At 44.5% G+C, this 24,375-nt stretch overlaps 1 protein-coding gene across 2 annotated transcripts in view; it reads left to right on the top strand.

Moving 5' to 3' along the window:
- The window catches only part of MC2R (melanocortin 2 receptor), a 58,576-nt gene extending 51,433 nt beyond the window's left edge, over positions 1-7,143 (top strand). Inside the window, exons 1-2 of one of the 2 annotated variants that reach the window (XM_073590025.1) lie at positions 2,359-2,610; positions 4,547-7,143. In XM_073590025.1, coding sequence (XP_073446126.1) covers positions 4,612-5,535 — 924 coding nt within the window. In that variant the 5' untranslated portion in view covers positions 2,359-2,610; positions 4,547-4,611 and the 3' untranslated portion in view covers positions 5,536-7,143. Of the gene's footprint in view, positions 1-2,358; positions 2,611-4,546 lie in introns of those variants that run through there. The other variant, XM_073590023.1, reaches the window with a different exon arrangement.
- The last annotated feature ends 17,232 nt before the right edge of the window (positions 7,144-24,375 follow it).

Here is a 24,375-nt window from a genome sequence, read left to right as displayed (position 1 = left end):
CCCTGATTTTACATTTGCTAATCACAGTTTGAACACTGCTGACTGGCATTATAAATTCCTTGAATATCTTTTTGTATCAATTTCCTGTTTTATACAGTTCAACTACCTTTTATCATAGATCCGATGACAATTGTTTAGCTTACCCCATGACTCACAATCCAGTAACATCAGTGGTTGCATGAAAGATGCAAGAGTCTGTCTGGATCCAGAAACTCACTCAGCTTTTATGCACACACGCTTATTACAAGCAAACAGGTCACAGGTGAGGATGTTACATTTAGTAGCCATTCAAACCCATTTGTGTCAACTTCTGTGCATGTTATCAGACCAAAATCACCATGGTATGTGAACTTTTGATCAGGGTCATTTGATGTTTTGGGTTGTCATTATGATTTAAAAAGAGAAAACACAGTAGTAATGGCTTCACCCAAAATCACTAACCTTGAGTGGAGAAAAAGTTTTGGTGTTATCATTCATGTTCTATGAAAAACGGACAGAAAAAAAAAAAATTCTGCCGGAGTATGTAAACTTTTGAGCACAACTGTATTTAAAAGAAATAAAGTCCTGAGTGCTCCCACAGGCCACGTATATACTGTATGATGGTCTCACAGCTCCCTACACACTGTTTGATGGTCCCCATAGCTGCTTACACACTGTATGATGTCCCCACAGCTACCTACACTTTGAATGATAGTTCCTCAGCTCACTACACACTGTATGATGGTCCCCACAGCTCCCTAAGCACTTTATGATGGTACCCACACCATATAGATATGCAGGTGCTACTCACAAAATTAGAATATCATCAAAAAATTAATTTATTTCAGTTCTTCAATGCAAAAAAGTGAAACTCATATATTACATAGTCATTACAAACAGAGTGATCTATTTCAAGTGTTTATTTCTGTTAATGCTGATGATTATAGCCTACAGCCAATGAAAACCCTAAAGTCATTATCTCAGTAAATTAGAATATTTTATAAGGTCAAGCTTGAAAAATAATTTTTAAGTCTGAAATGTTGGCCTACTGAAATGTATGTTCAGTAAATGCACTCAGTACTTGGTCAGGGCTCCTTTTGCATTAATTTCTGCATCAATGTGGCATGGCATGGAGGCAATCAGCCCGTGGCACTCCTGAGGTGTTATGGAAGCCCAGGTTGCTTTGATAGCAGCCTTCAGCTTATCTGCATTGTTGGGTCTGGTGTCTGTCATCTTCTTCTTGGCAATGCCGCATAGATTCTCTATGGGGTTAAAGTAAGGTGAGATTGCTGGCCAATCAAGCACAGTGATACCGTTGTTTTTAAACCAGGTATAGGTACTTTTGACAGCGTGGACAGGTGACAAGTCCTGCTGGAGAATGAAATTTCATCTCCAAAAAGCTTTTTGGCAGAGGGAAGCCAGAAGTGCTCGAAAATTTCCTGGTGGATGGCTGCGCGGATTTTTGTCTTGATAAAACACAGTGGATTTACACCAGCAGATGATATGGCTCCCCAAACCATATAATACATGAGTTTCACTTTTTGTATTGAAAAACTGAAATAAATTACCTTATTGATGATATTCTAATTTTGTGAGAAGCATCTGTTTTAGTATAGTATAGTCTCCACAGTGCAATTCTAGCGATTACAAACTTATGCAGTTTTTAAATATTTCTGTCGTGAAAAGAAAAATTGGAAATTTGTAAAATACAATGTATATTATTGTGTCACCATTAAAAAAGATCAATAGTAAAAACAATCGGCGCTACGCTTTACATATATCACACACAAGCAGCAAGTTTTAAGGACAAAACCACTCGATTTGTCCAATATAATAAACCATAAAAAGCAAAGCTATAAAAACTCGCACTGTAGTGTATAACTAAGGGTTAAATTCCACTAAACCAGTTTTTATATGCCAAGACTAATGTCTCAAACTAGACTGAGATAAAGGATGTGTTACCTTTCAGGCAGGCACTGGCATAATGACGCTGGAATTCCAAGAAAGGTGTTTAGCAGACAGGGAGTCAGAAGGTCCTTCTCATGAAAATTCCACAGTGAGATAAAAGTAACAACCTTGGCTAAGGAGCACTACAGATATTGAGCCGACGGATATTTGAACTGGACACTTTGATCCCGAATGGTCTGAACAGTGAGATCGAACTATTTGCTTTTAATGTATAAAGTTTTTTTTTTTGTTTTTGTTTTTTTTCAAGGTGATGCAGGATATAAAAGGAGGATCTGTGCTGTATCGGGCTATCCCTGAGGAAGGAATCCGAGATTCTGAAATGCGTAGGATTAGCAATCTAGCCACCGGAGCGCTCTGTAGTGCTCCTTAGCCTATCACGTGATTAATCACGTGTCTGTGACGTCACGCAAGGTCCTGCAGCATCTTTGCACCTTGCAGGCTTTCCTAACCCGGCCTCTGTGCAGACGGCTGTTAACAGATCTACAGATAGACGATAGTCACTGGTCGGGACTATGTCTTCTTTCAACACCTTGCTCACCTTTGATCCAAGGTTGTTAATTTTATCTCACTGTGGAATTTTCATGAGAAGGACCTTCTGACTCCCTGTCTGCTAAACACCGTTCTTGGAATTCCAGCGTCATTATGCCAGTGCCTGCCTGAAAGGTAACACATCCTTTATCTCAGTCTAGTTTGAGACATTAGTCTTGGCATATAAAAACTGGTTTGGTGGAATTTAACCCTTAGTTATACATCATTAAAAAAGACCCTTAATGGTTTTATTTTTGAGTCGATGGAGCAGTGTGATTCTAAATTTTTTGTGGAGCAAGACAATGTTTATTTGCATACTATTTTGGAATAAATATGACATTTTGATCACTCCTTACTGTATTTTTTGCAGCTTTTCTTTACATTCTTTTTTACATTCAAAATGTTTACCTTTCAGGTTACTTAAGGCACCACTCCAGCAATTTTTTTCTTTCAGAAATGGAGTGGTGCTGCTAATGCACGTTCCCTGTCACTATTCTTATAGATACCAGCTGCTGTCTTTAGCTCTTTCCAATGCAGCTCGTGTCCACTATCTTGTGACAAAGACTTCTGACTAGAGATGAGCGAATATTTCTATGTTCGGTTCAGATTACGATAGATGAATTTGAATTATTCGCCTAACATGACCGGACGTCATTCACCTCAATGGGAGGCAAAAGCAAATGCATGCACAACAACTTATAACGGCCCCAAATGCTGCCAAAACACATCTAATGAGAGACAGACACCAGGAAAGTGGCCTCAATTTACCCACAGTCAGCGTTGCAGCAGTCAGCCAGGCATGAGGTATCAGGGTCTGGGACAGCATTTACAGCTTTCAATTGAACATCACAGTATGACCAGGTGGGTAAGGGATCGGTGTAGGCCTCCTTTGCTGTGAGCCCTGATACTAAATACAACACGTCTACCTGCTTTCATGCTGATCCACATTCAGGTGGCACAAATATCAGTTTTGTAGACTACCATTGTCGAAAAAATGTAAGGATAGTAACAAGGGTAGCTGAATCCAAGGAAGTGGAGGCCTGATGGTTTCGGAGGCCTACTGCTACAGGCAACATGCATGAAAGAGACCCAACCAGAAGTGTTCATATTTCCAAAAAATATTGGCACACAAAACCAAAGTGGCATCGATTTCACCACGGTATAGATAGTATAATAGGGACCGACAAGTCTTCAAATACATCCAGAACAGCAAATGGATACCCAACAAGGAGTGTTTACATTTCCAAAAATTACTGGCAGATTCTATAAAAGTGGCATCAATTTAATCACATTAGAAATAGTATAATAGGGACTCACAGGTCTTCCACTACGCCCAATCCAGCAGATGGACACCCAACCAGTAGTGTTCACATTTAAACAAATGAGGGCCTTTCACCACAGAAGTGGCATTAATTTCACCACAGTAGAAATAGTATGATTGGGACCGACAGGTCTTCCACCACACCCAACCAGGAGTGTTCACATTTCCAAAAACTACTGGCAGACACCACAAAAGTGACATCAATTTCACCACAGTAGAAATAGTATAAGAGGGACTGACAGGTCTTCCACTACGCCCAGTCCAGCAGATGGACACCCAACTAGGTGTGCTCACATTTAAACAAATGAGGGCCTTTCACCACAGAAGTGGCATCAATTACACCACAATAGAAATAGTATAATAGGGACTGATGGGTTTTCCACTGCACCCAATCCAGCAGATAGACACCCAAACAGGAGTGTTCACATTTTAAAAAATGAGGGCCTGACACCAACGAAGTGGAATAACTATCACAAGAATAGAAATAGTATGAATGGGACCGACACGTCTTCCTCTATAGCTAACGCAGCAGATGAAGACCAACCATGACTGTTCACATTTCCACAATTTTAGGTTAACATCACCAGCAGCAGCAGTAGCCACAGCAAGCACAGAAGCCACACTGATTGCAGCTAGTTGTGATCTGAATATTCAAAGCTTTCAATCTAAAATGCTGATGATCTTGTCATTGACTGATATTATCTGAAATATAAAATTTAATGCTGAAAATGAATCTATATTGTTTTTCAGTGCAAGGGGAAAAACATTGTAAAACATCAATTTAAACCAATAAAATCGATCAATAAAATCAGAAGATGGAGAGAGCAACAGAAATGATGAAGCAAACCACTGGTTACATAAACGGGACTTCAATGGCTCCCAATCATACTCAGTGCTTAATCATCAACGTCCCAGAAGAAATATTTTTCACCATATCGATTCTAGGTATATTGGAAAATGTTCTCGTTTTTACTGCTATAATCAAAAACAAAAAACTCCACCTGCCCATGTACTTTTTTATTTGCAGTTTGTCTTTTTCTGACATCCTGGGAAGCCTATACAAAATTCTGGAGAACATTATGATGATTTTGGCAAATCATGGTCATCTTAAAAAAAATGGTAAAATTGAGAAAAAGATGGATGATATTATGGACTGGTTCTTCGTACTATCACTACTTGGATCAATTTTAAGTCTGTCTGCTATTGCTGCTGACCGATACATAACTATTTTTTATGCCCTTCGCTACCACAACATTATGACTGTCAGAAGAGCTTGGATCATCTTGACTGCTATATGGATATTAGGTGGTGGATGTGGAATAGTTATAATAATCTTCTTTGATTATACCATTACAGTAATGTGCTTTACTTCTTTATTTTTTTTGCTCTTTGTCTTTATAGTATGTCTTTATATCCATATGTTTCTTCTAGCACAATCACATGCAAGAAAAATATCATCACTTTCTGGTCAATGGAATTCCATGCAGCAGAAGACAAACATGAAAGGGGCAATTACGCTGACAATTTTGTTGGGTGTTTTCATTTGTTGCTGGTTTCCATTTATCCTTCATCTCTTCTTATTCATATTTTGCCCTCAAAATCCTTATTGTGCTTGCTATATGTCAACTCTATATGTAAACTGCACACTTATATTGTGTAATTCAGTGATTGACCCTTTGATTTATGCATTTCGAAGTCCAGAACTAAGAAGCACCTTTAAGAAAATGTTGTGCTGCTAGATGTTTAGAAATTGATAAAACACATATGGTATATCTTGTAGAGCAAACAGTATATTGAAAGGGGTGGTTTGAAGGTATAACATATTTTACTCCTAAATGCCTATTTAATAAAGTAATCGTGCCATTTTTATAATACACTTTAATTAAAAATTCCGCACTGTTCCCTCTCTACTCTAACTGCTTTTATTTTTTTGTTACTATTTCCTGTGACGTATTGTTTGAGAATCTCGGTGCATGCTAGGATAGTCAAATAAGCATCATCAGTGGCATAGGCTGCAATCACTCCTGCAGCCTATGCCTTCTCCTGAAAGGAAGCATCATCAGTGACATCTGCTTCAGGGGCATGGCTAGTACTTGCCCAACTGAGCATGCATCTGTGAAGTGATGGGGAATGTGCTGCTGACCATCACCTATCATTAACAACTTGCATGTAATTTGCAGCTGCTGTTCCATTATATTAGTAATGTATATAGACATTGAGAATATTGTTCTCTGCAGTACTAAAAATAGGCCACAGGAGGCCACTCTTTCCCCTGTAACTCTGCTATAACTCTGGATTAAACTGGTGTGTGCAGAATGTTTATTCAGAGATAGTTACCCAGTTCTGTGAAGAAACATGGAAACAGCTATCCAGTTGACATAGACTTGTGTTATGTTCAATGGACTCTGTTCTGCTGGTATGAACTAGAATTTGGACAGAACCAGACAGATCTCCATGCCAGGGGCCAGTGCAACCACTTGGGAGGATGTGCCTGATAGGAAAAAGTTGGTTAGGTGGCCATCTTGGGAGAACAAGGTAAGAGCTGAAAGGAGGAAGACATGTGACATCCCTGTCAAGCGCCATGCATGGATCTGGATGTTCCAGTGGGACAAAAACCGCAAAGGGTAGCAGACAATAACATCCTGTTCCAGTTTCACCAGCAGGGAAAAAATAAAGCGATGACATCTGCAGGGATCTGAAATCCCCAGGATCCAAAATCCATGACGCACCAGGAGGAGGCTGGACCCGTAGAAGCGCTATCTGAGTGCGAAACGTCCATCGTCCACCTGTTCCCCCGTATATCTCTCCCTGCACACCACACAACTGCCTGATGTTTGTCCGGATTATCTAAAATAAACAACTTTTTTTTCTTCACAGAGGAAAACGGGGAGTGCTGCCTATGGTCTTATCAGGATATAAACTGTTTTGTTGGCTACTGCACCACCAATAAGAAATAAGTTTCTGCAGCAACTGTGATATTCTGCCCTTATTAGACTGACGTAATGCTGGTGCCTTTCCATATCCTCACTTTTATGTGCAACTTAAAGGGAAATCTGCTGAAGTATATAAAGGTTTTCTGATGATATGCCTATTGTTCTTACATGGTACTTAAAGTGAACACGACGGTGTACAGTATAATTCAATAACTGGGTTCTACCTAGAGGGTTTAGAGTAATTTTGTTAAGTTTGTAAGCTGCTGTGCCGCATCACCTTTAGGCCAATAAATATCCAAAAGCCGGCAAATGTTTCTGCGGCTATTCTGCTTTGATGAACTGTATGAATTAGAAATATATGTATAAATGTGTCTCTATGACATGTATAATATACTGTATATATATATATATATATATATATATATATATATATATATATATACTGTGTCTAGATACATTCATTCTTTCTTTATTTAACCGGTCTCTGTGATTTTACTGTATTGGAATAAAGAATTGCCGGCTTTTGCTAAAGGACACCGAGTATGATTTTATCGCAACTCACACATCGGGTCCGTTTTTAGTCCCATTTTTTCTCGCCCCCATAGACTTGTATTGTCGAATCCGATCCGAAAATCGGTGACAATCGCAGCATGCTGCGATTGTCTCGGTCAGAGGATCGGATGCAATAAAAAATCGCATGATGTGAGCTGCCCCATAGAATAACATTGGGACGAATGCAATGCGATTTCTTATCGCATTGCATTCGTCCGTTTTATTCGCCAGTGTGACCCCGGCCTAAAAGTTTAAATGACAAGTTTAGTATTTACTTCTTTCTTTGTACATGGTTTCACTGTATCCTGGGGAGCCCACCCCGCTCCACACATTGGCTGCCAATTTCTATGTATGCTTAGTAGATTCTGTCTGGAGATTCTGTTACTAGTTATCCTGTACTGTTAACCCAGCTGTCTTCAATCAATATACAATTGTAAAAGTTCTTCAATTTAGATTCTCAGTAGATTCTGCCACTGTGCAATACACACAGTGACAGGTGTTATGAATGGGTCACCAAGGAGAATAGCAGGCCAGGCTAAGCCACAGAAAACCAGAGAGGTTGGTAACTAAGCGGATGCAGACCCCTGATCCTGTCCACACAACTAGCAGTAGCCGTGGAGCGTACCTACGATGACCCTAGACGCCTCGGCATAGCCGGAGCGCTAACTAAGCCTAAAGCAAGAAAGGAGAAATCTAAACTGCCCCGGAGCAGACCCCAAAGGAATAGATAGCCCCCAAACATATATTTTCAGTGAGAAAACATGAAAACACAAACGCAGGAGGAAAAATAGACTGATGGCGATGGGGCCCACACTGACTAGACAGAACAGGAAAGGAAAGACACTGCCGGCAATAACGCAAAAAAGCCTGCAAAAAGTCCAACACGTCTGATGCACAAAAATACTGAAGTCGCACGACTTCGCCCCCACTTTATCAGCACTCTGGTATATTCTGAAAGCAAAGCAAAAAAAGACCAATATAAAAGGGGACAAAACAAACTGGCACATGCAGTAACATATGGGCGGTGATTCAGCACAGCCCCAGCCGGAGCTAGCTGACCCGCAAAAAGCAGAGAAAAGCAAAACCAGATCAAATGCAAACAGAATAGCAAATGAACCACTTAGCTGAAAATGCAGGGAAAGAGCAGGAGACATCAGACCTCAGGAGGCACAGGAAGAAAATCACCAGCAGGGATAGAGGGAGTCAGCTGTCTTAAATCCCAATCAGAAACCCCAGATCTCCAATCGTCTTCGTCATCATCAGGTGGCAAGCCTCTGTTAATCAGATCAGCTCCACTACCTCCAGTAACCACCAGAGGGAGCCCAGAAAGAGAACTCTCAATCTGACCAGCTCCACTATCTTCAGTAATCACTAGAGGGAAGTCAGAGAGAGAATTCACAACAGACAGGGTATGCCCTGGTGACTGTGAGAAGTAATGAAGCAGAAAAAGAGCATGCTGTCAGTGTGTGTTGTAAGATTACCAAAACTGTCTCTTCAGAGAGGAAGAGGACTAGAATTCTAGTGCTACCTATTGGAAGTAGCAATCCTAAAAGTCAATGTCGTCCTTTTAATGAGCCTTTTTACATGACTTAGGATAAAAGCCAAACCAGAATCTCAGTTTGCAGACACTGTATTTCGGGGTACTGCCCCTCTTCAGTGGAAAGTGTGAGATCTGGTTTGGCTGTGTGAGAGGCGTCTGACCGATATCCAAGAAGTATCATTTCTCCTTGCGGAGAATGACATGCTAAGCAAGCCGAGATGAGGAGGCTTAAAGCCGCAATGCTCCTCTTGGAAATATGCAAATTGTCTGTTCAGAGAGGAATAGGACTAGAACTCTAGTGCCACCTATTGGAAGTAGCAATCCTAAAGGAGATGTCACTAGAGTTCTAGTCCTCTTCCTCTCTAAAGAGACAATTTGCATATTTCCCAGAGGAGCATTGCGGCTTTAAATCTCCTCATCTCTGTAAGATTACCAGACATTATGCAGAAAAAGCAGAGACCAGTGATGCCCACGCAAGTGACGTTGCTACTCTCTGGCTCTGGTCTCTCTTCTGAGAAGGTACAGTAGGAAATTTGTATTCAAAGTGTATTAGAAAAGTAATTTTATTATTATATAAAATAGATAGGCATTTAGGATTGATTGACGGCGCTGACTTTACTCATAACTAGAGTTGAGCGACTTTTGGTTTTTTAGGGTCGAGTTTCGTTTCGTGAAACCCGACTTTTCCAAAAGTCGGGTCGAGCAAGATCATCCGATTATAGGGAAAAGTCGGGGTCGTCCCAAAACACGAAACCCAATGTAAGTCAATGGGGAATAAAAGTCGGCAGTGAGAGGAGGACAGGAAACACACCTACAGTGCCCATTTGAATGCCAAAAGCATCAATTCTTCTTACTTAAGCTTGTCAACCTTAATTAACTTCATAATACAAGTTACGCACTGAAAAATGGGGGTTATTTGGCTAAAGTTGTGGGGGGGAGGGCTGGCTCCAGGTTTTCATGTGCCCTGGGCGAAAGAGCGCCCCTTTAACACATACCACAACTCATCATGCTCCGATACGGCAGAGAAATAGCGGTATAGTACAATGAAAAATACTTCACTTTTTACATCTCATGACGAGGCCCATCTATTTCTCCATACAGAATTGGTGGTCGCATATAATGTTTGAAACAGTATATGATGAGCTCCACATAATGCTACAGTATATGTTGGTCCCCATGGATGAAGCTCCACTGTGTTATGGGCCCAAATAATGCTCCAAACATAATGGGCCCCATTTCTAATGCTCTAGTGTATAATGGGCCCTGTAAATGCTGCTCCAGTGTCTGATGTCCACCTTTGGAATGTTCCAGTGTATGGTGGGCCCCATCTATCATTCTCCAGAGTATAGTGCTCCCCAAAAATTGCTGTCCCAACATTGAAAACAATCAAATAAGTCTCCTCGCTAGGGAATCCCTGTACTAGTCTGGACTCCTCGTCGTCCCCATCTTCCATCTCACTGCACAGTATTTCAACCTTGCAAGTGCTGTGATCCTGAGCAAGCAGGGGGGGCCCACTCGTTGGCGACGGCACTGGCACAGGGCCCCTGATAGTACGGTGGTGTGTCTGATGGCGGGTGGGCCGAACCTGCACTTTCATCTGCAGCTTCCTCTTTGTCACCGTGTAAGATGGAACTGTATATGGGAAGGGTAACCTGAGTTTCATCAGGGTCAGATTCAGGCCGTGTAGCGTGCAAGGGGAATGTAGTGGTCTGGGTCAATGTACCAGCAGATTCATCGAGCAGTGGCTGGGCATCAGTGCACTTGTGTCGCCCCCAGGAGTACGGTCGCCACAGTGGCATTACCTTCCTCCTAGGGAGTGTGATGTCATGCTTGGGAGCAACGAAGGATCTCTCTAGCAGGTTAACTGATTGGGCGGCGTTATTCCCACGAGTCATGACCCTCCAAACAGCGTTCATGAAGGCAAAGTGTTTGTTTTACGTGGGCAGTACGGTTTAATTCGACTCCACCTGGGAAACCTCAACCATGCAAGCCACAGAAAAGATGCACAGATTGCAAGCTTAATTCCGTTAACGAGCGAGACTCCGTCATGCCCCGCGGTCCGAGTCCGGCTTACTAGAGGGACACGTGAGGCTCTGGCACATGAGATTGGCCAATAACTGGTGTGTCATGCCCTTACATGTCCGTGGCTGCATGTGCGCTACACTGAAAAGGCCAGCGTTTGTCGCTTACAGGTGAAGATAACCCGCTGAACAACGTTAGTGATGGGGATCTGTGATTACAATTATTACCCGCGAACGCTGATTTCCCAGTAAGTGCAGGTCAACCGCAGTTCCGGAATTAGGCCTAACCGTCATTCCTGAAAAAATGAAAAACTTACGTGTGCAAACCACAGGTGCTATAGCTTGCTTAACAGCTCGCCAGCCGTTCTCAGGCCCAGTATGGATTACACGTGATTGCACAAAGGTGAGAAAGGGTAGCGTATCCCCGGATAACATGTATGGATAGCGTACACATTCAAATTATATGTCTATACATCAGGAGGCAGGCTCAGACGGTGTTAGGCCCAGTATGGCTTGCAGGTGATTGCACAAAGGTGAGAAAGGGTACCGTATCCCCGGATAACAAGTAAGGATAGCGTACACATTCAAAATATATGTCTATACATCAGGAGGCAGGCTCAGACGGTGTCAGGCACAGTATGGATTTGACGGCCCAGATTACACAGCGGAGGAGCAGGGAGAGGTAAAGATTGCAAATGCTGGGGCCCTGCCCAAGCAAGGGGGGCCCACTCGTGGGCGTCGGTACTGGCACTGGGCCCCTCATAGTATAGCGGTGTGTCTGACGGCGGGTGTGCACCACCACCGTCAGAGACACTTGATTGCACTATGAGGGACCCTGTGCCAGTGCCCGCGCCCAAGAGTCGGCCTACCCACCTGTCCAGGGTAACGGCACTCGCACGGTGTCGTGCGCTAGGTGGTGACCCCGGCCATGGGGGGGGAGGCAGCACAGTTAGGGAGTTTTTAGAAAGTGGCATATGTTGATGTTGGACATTCAGCTGATTCAAAAGGCGAAATAGGTGAAGTCCCAGGAAGAGGTGGACCAAAGCAAGCCATTTTTCTGTCACCCTATGTGTCATCAGGGGAAGGTGGGACAAAATCCTTGGAAACCCATGCATGGTTCATTTTAATGAAGGTTAGATCATCCACATTTTGGGTTGACAGACGAGTCCTTTTTTCTGTCAGGATTGATCCAGCTGCACTGAAGACTCTTTCCGATAGCACACTTGCAGCTGGGCAAGCGAGCTCCTGTAAGGCATATTGGGCCAATTCAGGCCAGGTGTCCAGTTTAGCGGCCCAATAGTCAAAGGGGACTGGCCTGTGTGGGAGAACATCGATATGGGAGGAAAAGTAGTTTGTAACCATAGTTGACAACTGCTGTCTCCTGTCACTTTCCATCGATGCAGTATTACCAGTTGTGTGAGCGGTATTTGAAAAATCAGTCCACAACATTGTCATGAAACCCCTGTCTCCAACGCCACTTCTGCTGTGTGCACCACGAACACCTCTGCCAAGCTGCCCCCGGCCCGTACGGCTCATGTGAGAACCATCACCGCTGCTGTGTGCTGGGAATGCCTCAAGCAACCGATTTACCAGAGTTGCTTGTTTATTAGCCAATATTAGGTCAAGGTTCTCCTGTGGCATGATGTTTTGTAATTTGCCTTTATAGCGTGGATCCAGGATGCTGGCCAACCAGTAGTCGTCATCGTTCATCATTTTGGCAATGCGGGGGTCCCTTTTTAGGATCTGCAAGGCATAATCTGACATGTGGGCCAATGTTCCCGGTGTCAATGATGCACTGCGAGTGCTGGGTGGAGGAGCACTTTCTGGCAAATCCACATCCCTCCAGTCACGCACAAACCCTGTACCAGACCTTGCCACGCCAACATTTTCACTTGCCCCACGAGATGCATCCTCCTCCCCTAAGTAATCATCCCCATCATCATCCTCCTCCTCCTCTTCTTCCTCCACGTCGTCCAGGAGAGGTCCCTGAGCAGACAATGGCTGAATGTCATCAAGGATTCCCTCCTCCTCTTCCTCCTCATCAACATTGGCTGCAGACGCCTGCTCCTTAAGGTGCGTCAAAGTTTGCATGAGCAGACGCATAAGTGGGATGCTCATGCTTAGGATGGCGTCGTCCGCGCTTACCAGCCGTGTGCATTCCTCAAAACACTGAAGGACTTTACAGAGGTCTTTCAGCTTCGACCACTGCACACCTGTCAACTCCATGTCTGCTCTCAAAGTGCCTGGCCGTGTATCCGCCCACAAATGCATTATGGCCTGCCTCTGCTCGCACAGCCGCTCCACCATGTGCAGCGTGGAGTTCCACCTTGTTGCAATGTCGATAATGAGGCGGTGGTTGGGAAAGTGGAGCAATCGCTGCAGCTTCTGCATACGAACGGAGTGTACAGGCGACCGGCGGATGTGCGCGCACAGTCTTCGTACCTTCTGGAGCAGGGCTGTTAACTCCGGATAATTTTTGAGGAAGCACTGCACCACCAGGTTCAAGGTGTGAGCCAAGCAAGGTATGTGGCTGAGTTTTGAAAGGGCTATGGCTGCCACAAAATTACGGCCGTTATCACTAACTACCTTGCCTGCCTCAAGATGTATACTGCCCAGCCATGACTCAGTTTGTCGCTTCAAGTACTCGGCCAGCACCTCGGCGGTGTGTCTGTTGCCCAAACACATCATCTGCAACACAGCCTGCTGACGCTTTCCACTAGCTGCTCGATAGGGGGACACATCGTGTGCAACAGTGGCAGCTGCAGATGGAGTGCTCGTATGACTGCGCTCTGTGGACGAGCTTTCGCTTCTGGAGGAGGAGGAGGAGGGTCGAACGCCTACAGCCAACTGTTTCCTATACCGTGGGCTAGGCAGCACTGTCCCTCCACCGCTGTCCCCTGTGGACCCTGCATCCACCACATTAACCCAGTGCGCAGTGATGGACACGTAACGGCCCTGGCCATGCCGACTGGACCATGCATCAGTTGTGAGGTGCACCTTTCCGCTCACTGACTGCTTGAGTGCATGGACAATGCGGTCTTTCACATGATGGTGGAAGGCTGGGATGGCTTTGTGAGAGAAGAAGTGGCGACTGGGTAGGTCATAGCGTGGTACTGCATAGGCCATGAGTTCGCGGAAAGCTGTGCTTTCCACCAACCGAAAGGGCATCATCTCAAACGAGATTAGTTTGGCAATGTGGGCGTTCAAACCCAGTGTACGCGGATGAGAGACTGAGTACTTTCTTGACCTACTCATAGTGTCTGGGAGGGTGAGCTGGACTTGAGAGCTGCATATGGTGGAAGTAGCAGTGGACAGGGCGGACTGAGAGAGGGTTGATGATGGTGATGGAGTTGTTGTTCTTTCTGATGGCCTAGAATCAGTCTTTCGTTGATATAACAGTGGGATTCCCTGACTGCTGTGGCCTTGCAACGACACCTCAACATTTGCTGCTGTGCTAACCGGTGGGCTCACAGTGGGGGAAACAATGTAGCGTTGCTGACTACTTTCATTGTGATCAGTTGCACATGTGGCACTTGAGGTTTGGTGTTGTGTCCACGCTTGCAAGTGCATGCTGGTTAAATGTCTAAGCATGCAACTGGTATTCAAATTTTTCAGATTTTTCCCTCGGCTAAAGGTCTTTGCGCACTTCTTACAGATAACCTTGGCCTGATCATGAGGATTTTGTTCAAAAAAGTGCCACACTGCACTCTTCCTACTTTGGCAGACATTTTGCGGCCTAGCACGCTGTGATCTTTTGACCCTCTGGACAAGCTGTCCAGCAACTATTTTGATGTTTGGGACCTGTCTTTGGAGTGCTCCGGGCCTGCCAGATAACAGCTGTTGCGATGTCGATGTCTGCTGTGGATGCTCCTCATCTGAGCTATTGGAAGCAGCACCCTCTTCCCCCAATGGATGCCAATCTGGGTCAACAACTGGGTCATCCATCACCTCCTCTTCTATGTCATGTGCACCTTCCTCTGTGTCACCGTGTATGGTGGTATAGTGTGCGGGAAGGGGCACCTGAGTCTCATCAGGGTCAGAATCTGGCTCTGTACACTGCGAGGACAATGTAGTGCTCTGAGTGAATGTACCAGCAGAATCATCCATCAGCGGCTGTGCATCAGTGCACTCCATGTCAGATTCATCTTGGCCTGGGTAATTCACCATTTCACTTGATAATCCAGGCATGGTATGTGAAAACAGCTCCATGGAGTAATCGGTACTATGGCCTGCGTCATCCTTCAATCTTGGTTGGGGTGAAGGACACAAGGAAAGGTGTGGTTCATGAACATGAGCCTCCAATGACGACTCAGTGCTTTTACTTTTTACAACTGAAGAAGAGGAGGCGATAGAGCTGGAGGCTGAGTCAGCAATGTAAGACAAAACTTTTTCCTGATGCTCTAGCTTTAAAAGCGGTTTGCCAACTCCTAGAAAACTAAGCGTTCGAGGCCTTATGTAGCCAGACGATGACGCAGGCTCAACACCTCCTGCATTCGGTCCTATTTTGCTCTTGCCACTACCATCAGATCCACCACCAACACTATCATTACCAGCTGCCCACCCCCGCCAAATTCCACGGCCTCTTCCACCAGACTTCCTCATTTTTGGTAGAAATGTAGACAAAATCCAACAAACTATATAGTAATGTAAAACAAGGTACAAGGTGTCTATAGGACAGGGGAGATTTTGAATTTCTGCAGACACTTGTGGACACTGGACACTTTTGGATTGTGTGAGGCCCACTGAATAACTGAGCGCTCTGTCACAGGCTCGATGGCAGAGCTGTGACCAAAGTCACTAGAGGATAAGGGAGATTTTTAATTTCTGCACACACTTTTGGATACTGGACACTTATGGATTGTGTGAGGCCCACTGAATATCTGAGCGCTCTGTCACAGGCTCGATGGCAGAGCTGTGACCAAAGTCACTAGAGGATAAGGGAGATTTTGAATTTCTGCACACACTTGTGGACACTGGACACTTCTGGATTGTGTGAGGCCCACTGAATATCTGAGCGCTCTGTCACAGGCTCGATGGCAGAGCTGTGACCAAAGTGACTAGAGGATAAGGGAGATTTTGAATTTCTGCACACACTTGTGGACACTGGACACTTATGGATTGTGTGAGGCCCACTGAATATCTGAGCGCTCTGTCACAGGCTCGATGGCAGAGCTGTGACCAAAGTCACTAGAGGATAAGGGAGATTTTGAATTTGTGCACACACTTGTGGACACTGGACACATATGGATTGTGTGAGGCCCACTGAATATCTGAGCGCTCTGTCACAGGCTCGATGGCAGAGCTGTGACCAAAGTCACTAGAGGATAAGGGAGATTTTTAATTTCTGCACACACTTGTGGACACTGGACACTTATGGATTGTGTGAGGCCCACTGAATATCTGAGCGCTCTGTCACAGGCTCGATGGCAGAGCTGTGACCAAAGTCACTAGAGGATAAGGGAGATTTTGAATTTCTGCACACACTTGTGGACACTGGACACTTATGGATTGTGTGAGGCCCACTGGATATCTGAGCGCTCTGTCACAGGTTCGATGGCAGAGCTGTGACCAAAGTCACTAGAGGATAAGGGAGATTTTGAATTTGTGCACTCACTTGTGGACACTGGACACTTCTGGATTGTGTGAGGCCCACTGAATATCTGAGCGCTCTGTCACAGGCTCGATGGCAGAGCTGTGACCAAAGTGACTATAGGATAAGGGAGATTTTGAATTTCTGCACACACTTGTGGACACTGGACACTTATGGATTGTGTGAGGCCCACTGAATATCTGAGTGCTCTGTCACAGGCTCGATGGCAGAGCTGTGACCAAAGTCACTAGAGGATAAGGGAGATTTTGAATTTGTGCACACACTTGTGGACACTGGACACTTATGGATTGTGTGAGGCCCACTGAATATCTGAGCGCTCTGTCACAGGCTCGATGGCAGAGCTGTGACCAAAGTCAATAGAGGATAAGGGAGATTTTTAATTTCTGCACACACTTGTGGACACTGGACACTTATGGATTGTGTGAGGCCCACTGAATATCTGAGCGCTCTGTCACAGGCTCGATGGCAGAGCTGTGACCAAAGTCACTAGAGGATAAGGGAGATTTTGAATTTCTGCACCGACACTTGTGGACACTGGACACTTATGGATTGTGTGAGGCCCACTGAATATCTGAGCGCTCTGTCACAGGCTCGATGGCAGAGCTGTGACCAAAGTGACTAGAGGATAAGGGAGATTTTGAATTTCTGCACACACTTGTGGACACTGGACACTTATGGATTGTGTGAGGCCCACTGAATATCTGAGCGCTCTGTCAAAGGCTCGATGGCAGAGCTGTGACCAAAGTCACTAGAGGATAAGGGAGATTTTGAATTTGTGCACACACTTGTGGACACTGGACACTTATGGATTGTGTGAGGCCCACTGAATATCTGAGCGCTCTGTCACAGGCTCGATGGCAGAGCTGTGACCAAAGTCACTAGAGGATAAGGGAGATTTTGAATTTGTGCACACACTTGTGGACACTGGACACTTATGGATTGTGTGAGGCCCACTGAATATCTGAGCGCTCTGTCACAGGCTCGATGGCAGAGCTGTGACCAAAGTCACTAGAGGATAAGGGAGATTTTGAATTTGTGCACACACTTGTGGACACTGGACACTGGACACTAATGGATTGTGTGAGGCCCACTGAATATCTGAGCGCTCTGTCACAGGCTCGATGGCAGAGCTGTGACCAAAGTCACTAGAGGATAAGGGAGATTTTTAATTTCTGCACACACTTGTGGACACTGGACACTTATGGATTGTGTGAGGCCCACTGAATATCTGAGCGCTATGTCACAGGCAGAAATTGGCTAGTGTATCACAAACTACAAGGTGTATGTAGAATTGGGCAGAATAGGAATCTCCCTAGAGTGCAGGTCTGTAAGAACGGAACATGTCCTCGACTTATTCTCACAGAGTGACACACTGATAGCTTCACTGTGGCTGTGATAACAGCCTTTACACGGTACTGTGTGAGGAGCGTACACCGCTGTATGGTGTGAAAAAATGCACGCTCAGTACCTCAGCAGGACAAAAAAAAAAAATTGGGATTGCTTTTAAAAAAGCAGTTTGCGGAGCAGTGGATAAACAGCAATGCAGGAATGTCAGGAAGCCTTAGAAGACAGCCCAACAACCAACACCACTGATACACCACTATATAGCCTCCCCTTGCACTGCACAGTGACTGGTGTGTTGTACAGGCAAAATCGCTAGCAGCAGAAGCAGTTTTTTTTCTTCTTCTCAGCAGGACAAAAAAAAAAATTGGGATTGCTTTTAAAAAAGCAGTTTGCGGAGCAGTGGGTAAATAACAATGCAGGAATGTCAGGAAGCCTTAGAAGGCAGCCCAACAACCAACACCACTGATACACCACTATATAGCCTCCCCTTGCACTGCACAGTGACTGGTGTGTTGTACAGGCAAAATCGCTAGCAGCAGAAGCAGTTTTTGGTGTCTTCTTCCCTGCCTAACGCTCTCCCTACAAAATCAGCAGCATCAGCTCTCTCTATTCTGAGATCAGCATGAGTAACATGGCGGTCGGCGTGCACGCCCTTTTATACCCCCTGTGATGCCCACCAAAGCAAGCCAATCACTTGCATGCCCTTCTGAAAGATGGTGGTGACCCGTGCCTATGTCATCACGTTGCCCACAGTGTCCGTGGATCCTGTTTGGCTGAAAAAGAGCGCAAAACAAACTTTTGAAACGCGACTTTGGCGCGTAAGTCGCCGACCTCGTGGCCGACCTCATCCTAGGGTCGGGTTTCGTTTCATGAAACCCGACTTTGCCAAAAGTCGGCGACTTTTGAAATTTTTCGACCCGTTTCGCTCAACTCTACTCATAACATAACAAAAACAAGATTAGGGGCAGTGCTGGATTTGCAAAATGGAGGCTGTAACATTGCACCAAGCCATTGTCCATTCCAAGGGTGCACAAAATGCCCTCATTTACATATGTATTAAAAATTACTTTATCTGCAACTATAACACTAAAATGTATATTACTGAAATGATATCTATAATGGCTAAGTTCCATATATAAAGGTTTAAGTAGCTGAATTTGGATTTTGAGAGTAACAGACTCCCCTTAACGTGTCCACTGATCGCATAATTTTCAGAATTCCATTACTTTTCAATGTTCATGAGTGTAAACATATACAGTTAGGTCGAGATTTTGGACAGTGAAAGTTTTTACATTTTAGCTGTACAGTTACACAGTGAGGAAAACATGTATTTAATACACTGATGATTTTGCAAGTTTTCCCACCTACAAAGGATGGAGAGGTCTGTAATTTTATCATAGGTATACTACAACTGGGAGAGACAGAATCTTACAAAAAATATTTGGTACAGAAACCTTTGTTTGCAATTACAGTGGTCAGATGTTTACTGTAGTTCTTGACCAAGTTTGCAAACACTGCAACAGGAATTTTGATTCACCCCTTCATACAGATGTTCTCCAAATCTGTCAGGGTTCAAGGCTGTCCCTGGGCAACATTGAGTCTCAGCTCCCTCCAAAGATTTTCCATTGGTTTCAGGTCTGGAGACTGGCTAGGCCACTCTAAGACCTTGAAATGCTTTTTATAGGGGCGTGGCCTAACAGCTCTGGAGACAAGATGTGCCTGGCAAGAGCTCCTGCTATACTTGATATAAAACTAAGGAAAAACAAGCTCCAAGCTAACAGCAAAGTCACGGATGTGAGCGGGGTACCTCCGGCACCCTCTGAAACAGTTACAAGGAAAAAGAAAGGAAAAAAAAGGACTTTCCTGTCATCCTGAACGGTGAGGTGAGGCGGCCTGTGAGGGCCCAGACAGGAAGACCTGGAAGCCATCCATAGGCTCTGAGATCTGAAGCGGGAGCAGCCTGCCCCGCAGAGGTATTGGGTCCTCGGGTTACCTCCTCTCCACCAGGGCTCATGCAGGCTGGATTCCCTGTCACCCGCTGCCCCCTCCTGCCTCGGCACCTGACGGGAGCGCTCAGGGCACGACTGGACTTGCCTGGTGTGCCGCAAGCATCTCTCTTCTTTTCTGCTCGCCCACACGGAGGTAGAGCTCTGGTCTGCTGGAACCGGACGCAGAGCGCCCGCCACTGCATGATTGCAGATCCTTCTCCGGTGTCTGATCCGCTGGACATCGGGGATGGGGGAGCCGGATTCGGAAAGGTGATGGGAAAGTTCGCGCCATTTTAGGCCTGGGGGAGCGCCATATTGTCTGGGGCGCTGCAGTGTTGGGGGCGGGGACAGAGGGGATCGGAGCTGAATAGAGCTACTGTCGGGTCCTGTGGACACAGCTGCGATTGTGACCCCCCAGAGCTGTGGTGATTCATCTGCTCACACTTCCCTCCTATTTATAACACTGGCATCTATAACACCGGCTCTGTGGCCAGAAAGTGGAACCTGGGAAAAATGCCAGATTAACTATTGCCCTGCTGATACCACTCAGGGGAGTCAGAGGAGAATGTTGGGACAGAGGGAACATATATTCCAACCCCTCAAACGATTTGGATCTGAGTAAATGAGGATTGGGCGACATCTAGTGTTGATCCGAGGGATATATTGCGACTGACTCCCAATACTGAAATATCTGAAAGAATTCTCCAGACCCTCTTTCCAGGACCAACATTAGGCAACACAGAGCAGTGGCAAATTACAGAACAATCATATACCAAACTGAACTAATAAAGGAGCTATTAAATAATTCTATAGAATGACACATGAGAGCACAATTTTGTTTTATGATATCAACAACTGACACACTCTTCTAACTTCGCAGCTTGTTGGCAGGGGGAAAATAACATAATTTTGACATACACCAGCTCTCAGAGCCCAATAGCTAAAACCATCGGAAAAACCACAGTAAAAACCATGAAAAGCTCCACTAGAGCCACAAAATCTCTAACGCAGGCAGACGTGGACAAATTTCTGAAAAAACAAGCCTCTTTCCCGGACACTATTAAATCTCCAAGGCAAACTGACTCTCAACTGGAGGATGACTCAGAAACAGATCTGGAGAGTTACTCAGACGGAGGGGGAGCAATGAAGGATACCCTGGTGACCCGCTCATTTATTAAAAGAATCCTCTCAAAAGCTTTGGAACCTATAGGAAGGGAGCTGGCTGAGATAAAGCAGGACATTGCAACAAGGTCATAGACTTGAAGTGGTTGAAAGTTATCAGACAACCTTGACACAACACACCAATACTCTCTATGATTGTCTCAGTGAACATGAAAACCAGATACATGTGATTCAAAGTACGTTAGAAGACCACAAAAATCGTGAACGAAGAAACAATATTCGCATAAAGGGGCTTCTGGAATCCATGGCTATCAAGGCACTAACTAAAGCCTCAACAGAGATCTTCTCTAATCCCCTATTGAATGACAACCCTAAGGACATTAAACTCATTAGGGTGCACAGGTCTCTATGCCCCAAACCCAAACAGAGAGAGCCCCCAAGAGACGTGCTGTGTTGCTTTCTTGATTACCGTATGAAAAACTGATTCTTCGTAGAGCACACGAAACACAAGAAATTTTGTACGAAGGCTCACAAGTAACACTTTTCCAGGACCTATCGGCCACAACACTTAAAAAGCGTAAAATTTTAAAACCATTTACAGAAGCTCTGATACAAAAAGTGCACCGCTTTCGTTGGCTGTTCCCATTTGGAATTTTCAAAACAGCAGGAGACAAAAAACTCCAAGCCAGGTACTCCAAGCCAGGTCATCCTCAGACATCAAAGAAATATGCAAGAGCCTGGAGACATTCCCGAACCTTGAGTTGTTTCACTCAGCCTCACACTATCAGCATTTTCCAAATCCAACTCCGTGGCATCTGGTGGGGACTCCAAAATCCCAAAAACAAAAGAAGAAATCCACAAAGTCCCCGAACCCAAGAGGAGACGAAGGGGCGACATGAACACTGTTATCCCTTGTTAACTTGCTGTTTCACTGTGGATTCTCCTACTGATTATAATATTTCATGGTTGATACCTTTTGGTACTATGCTCAAACCCATTACTTGATTTGCAGTGGTTCTCGTTATAATATCACTATTATATTGAGTTAGACATAACCCCTTTGGGCTCTAGGACTCAGAGAAAATTTTCCCTCGAAAAAACCCACAAGAATGATGTTTAAGTTCTGTAGAATTGCTAGTTGTAGTTCTTTGACTAATGTGATATTTACAAATTTCACTATGTTGTTTCCTCTTCTTTTTTCCTGCTCTATCTCTTCTGTTTCTTCCCCCTCCCCCGCCTCCATCCAAATACCGGCATCAAAAGGCACCTGGGACAAAAATGGATACTGATCCAGAGAATACTCTCCTGCCATACCTTCCATATCCATGGCTATCCATAATAAGGTATTTACCTTTGCTTCCTTAAACGCAAACGGCCTAAACTCGACGATTACTAGGCAACATACACTAGACACACTTAAAAGGCAAGACATCTTAATGGTCCAGAAAACACACTTCAAAACAGATAAACTCCCCAACTTTGAACGGTCACATTACGACACATGGTACCATGCCAACAACACAGGTGGGCTCTAGGGGCACTTCTGTGGCGATAGCAAAAGGAATACCATTTCAATTGCATGAAATGCTGAAAGTTTCAAACGGGCGATATGTATTAATCAAGGGACGCTTAGCGGGGAATATGTATACTATTTGTAGTCTTCATGCCCCCAATAAGAAACATATTAAATGGCTGATGGCAACCCTTACGAAAATAGAAGAATTTAGAGAAGGGACTCTTATCATAGGGGGTGACCTGAATGTAGTACTAGATCCTCAAATAGACACCACAAAAAAGAAAAGCTCAATATCTCTAAGAGATCTGACCAGACTCAAAACAAAAATAGGATCAATGCAGATGCTAGACATTTGGAGGTACTTACAGCCAAATGACAAAGACCTCACCTACTACTCCCATCCTAATAAGACTCATCATAGATTGGACTACATATTTATCCCTAGAAGGCGACTCCCCAATGCCCTGACCTCAAAGATTCTTCCTAATATTCATTCAGACCACTCTATAGTAACCCTCCAAATGACGCTGCCCAAACCTTTCTCCATCAATAGAACATGGCAACTGAATGAGTCGATATTGTCTGACCTAGGAGCTCGCACCCGCATAACCAAGGCCCTCAAACAATACTTCAACCAAAATGACACAGAGGAGGTTTCAGCTCCTATTTTGTGGGAAGCACATATATCAGTAATAAGGGGGAACTAATCTCAATCACCTCGCATCAAAATAAGCAACAACAGCGAGAAATAAACACTTTATACGAAGAGATATTGGAATTAGAGACCCAACATAAAAAACAATCAGATACAAAATTGATGACTGCACTAACTAAGAAAAGACAACAAATGAAGGACATTTAAAAAAAAAAATCAGCAAAATGGTATGCCTCGTGGTGAATGAGAATGTTTGTACATGGAGACAAAGCCACTAAATTTATGCTCTCAAGCATAAGAAAGCTTCAAGCCCGCACATACATTCAGTCAAAAAACCAGGAGGACTAAGCACCCAAAACTAGGTGCAAATAGAGTCAGTGTTTCTGGAATATTACAAACAACTATATAACCTACGCTGGACAAAATCAAGTTTAGAACAACAAAAAAGGAAAAGTGCAATTAGAAACTTCCTATCCCGACTGAAATTACCCCAACTGACTGAAATACAACAGACGCAGCTGATTAGATCATTCCACCTGGACGAGCTCCAGTCTGCCCTGCCAAAGAGCCCAAAGGGGAAAGCACCAGGACCAGATGGTCTACCACTAGCTTACTACAAGTCCTTCTCCTCGATCCTTAGCTCACACTTGCAGAGTATGTGCAATTCAATACTTGGTAAGGATCAGTTTCCCACCCAGGCCCTCGAAGCTAAAATCTCATCTACTATATACAGTGGGGCAAAAAAGTATTTAGTCAGTCAGCAATAGTGCAAGTTCCACCACTTAAAAAGATGAGAGGCGTCTGTAATTTACATCATAGGTAGACCTCAACTATGGGAGACAAACTGAGAAAAAAAAATCCAGAAAATCACATTGTCTGGTTTTTTTTCATTTTATTTGCATATTATGGTGGAAAATAAGTATTTGGTCAGAAACAAAATTTCATCTCAATAGTTTGTGATATATCCTTTGTTGGCAATGACAGAGGTCAAACGTTTTCTGTAAGTCTTCACAAGGTTGCCACACACTGTTGTTGGTATGTTGGCCCATTCCTCCATGCAGATCTCCTCTAGAGCAGTGATGTTTTTGGCTTTTCGCTTGGCAACACGGACTTTCAACTCCCTCCAAAGGTTTTCTATAGGGTTGAGATCTGGAGACTGGCTAGGCCACTCCAGGACCTTGAAATGCTTCTTAAGAAGCCACTCCTTCGTTGCCCTGGCGGTGTGCTTTGGATCATTGTCATGTTGAAAGACCCAGCCACATTTCATCTGCAATGCCCTTGCTGATGGAAGGAGGTT

Source organism: Dendrobates tinctorius, unplaced genomic scaffold (genome assembly GCF_039654945.1).
Source record: "Dendrobates tinctorius isolate UK_male_01 unplaced genomic scaffold, ASM3965494v1 ptg000115l, whole genome shotgun sequence".
NCBI classification, from domain to species: domain Eukaryota; kingdom Metazoa; phylum Chordata; class Amphibia; order Anura; family Dendrobatidae; genus Dendrobates; species Dendrobates tinctorius.
This window is presented reverse-complemented; position numbering and strand designations above follow the sequence as displayed.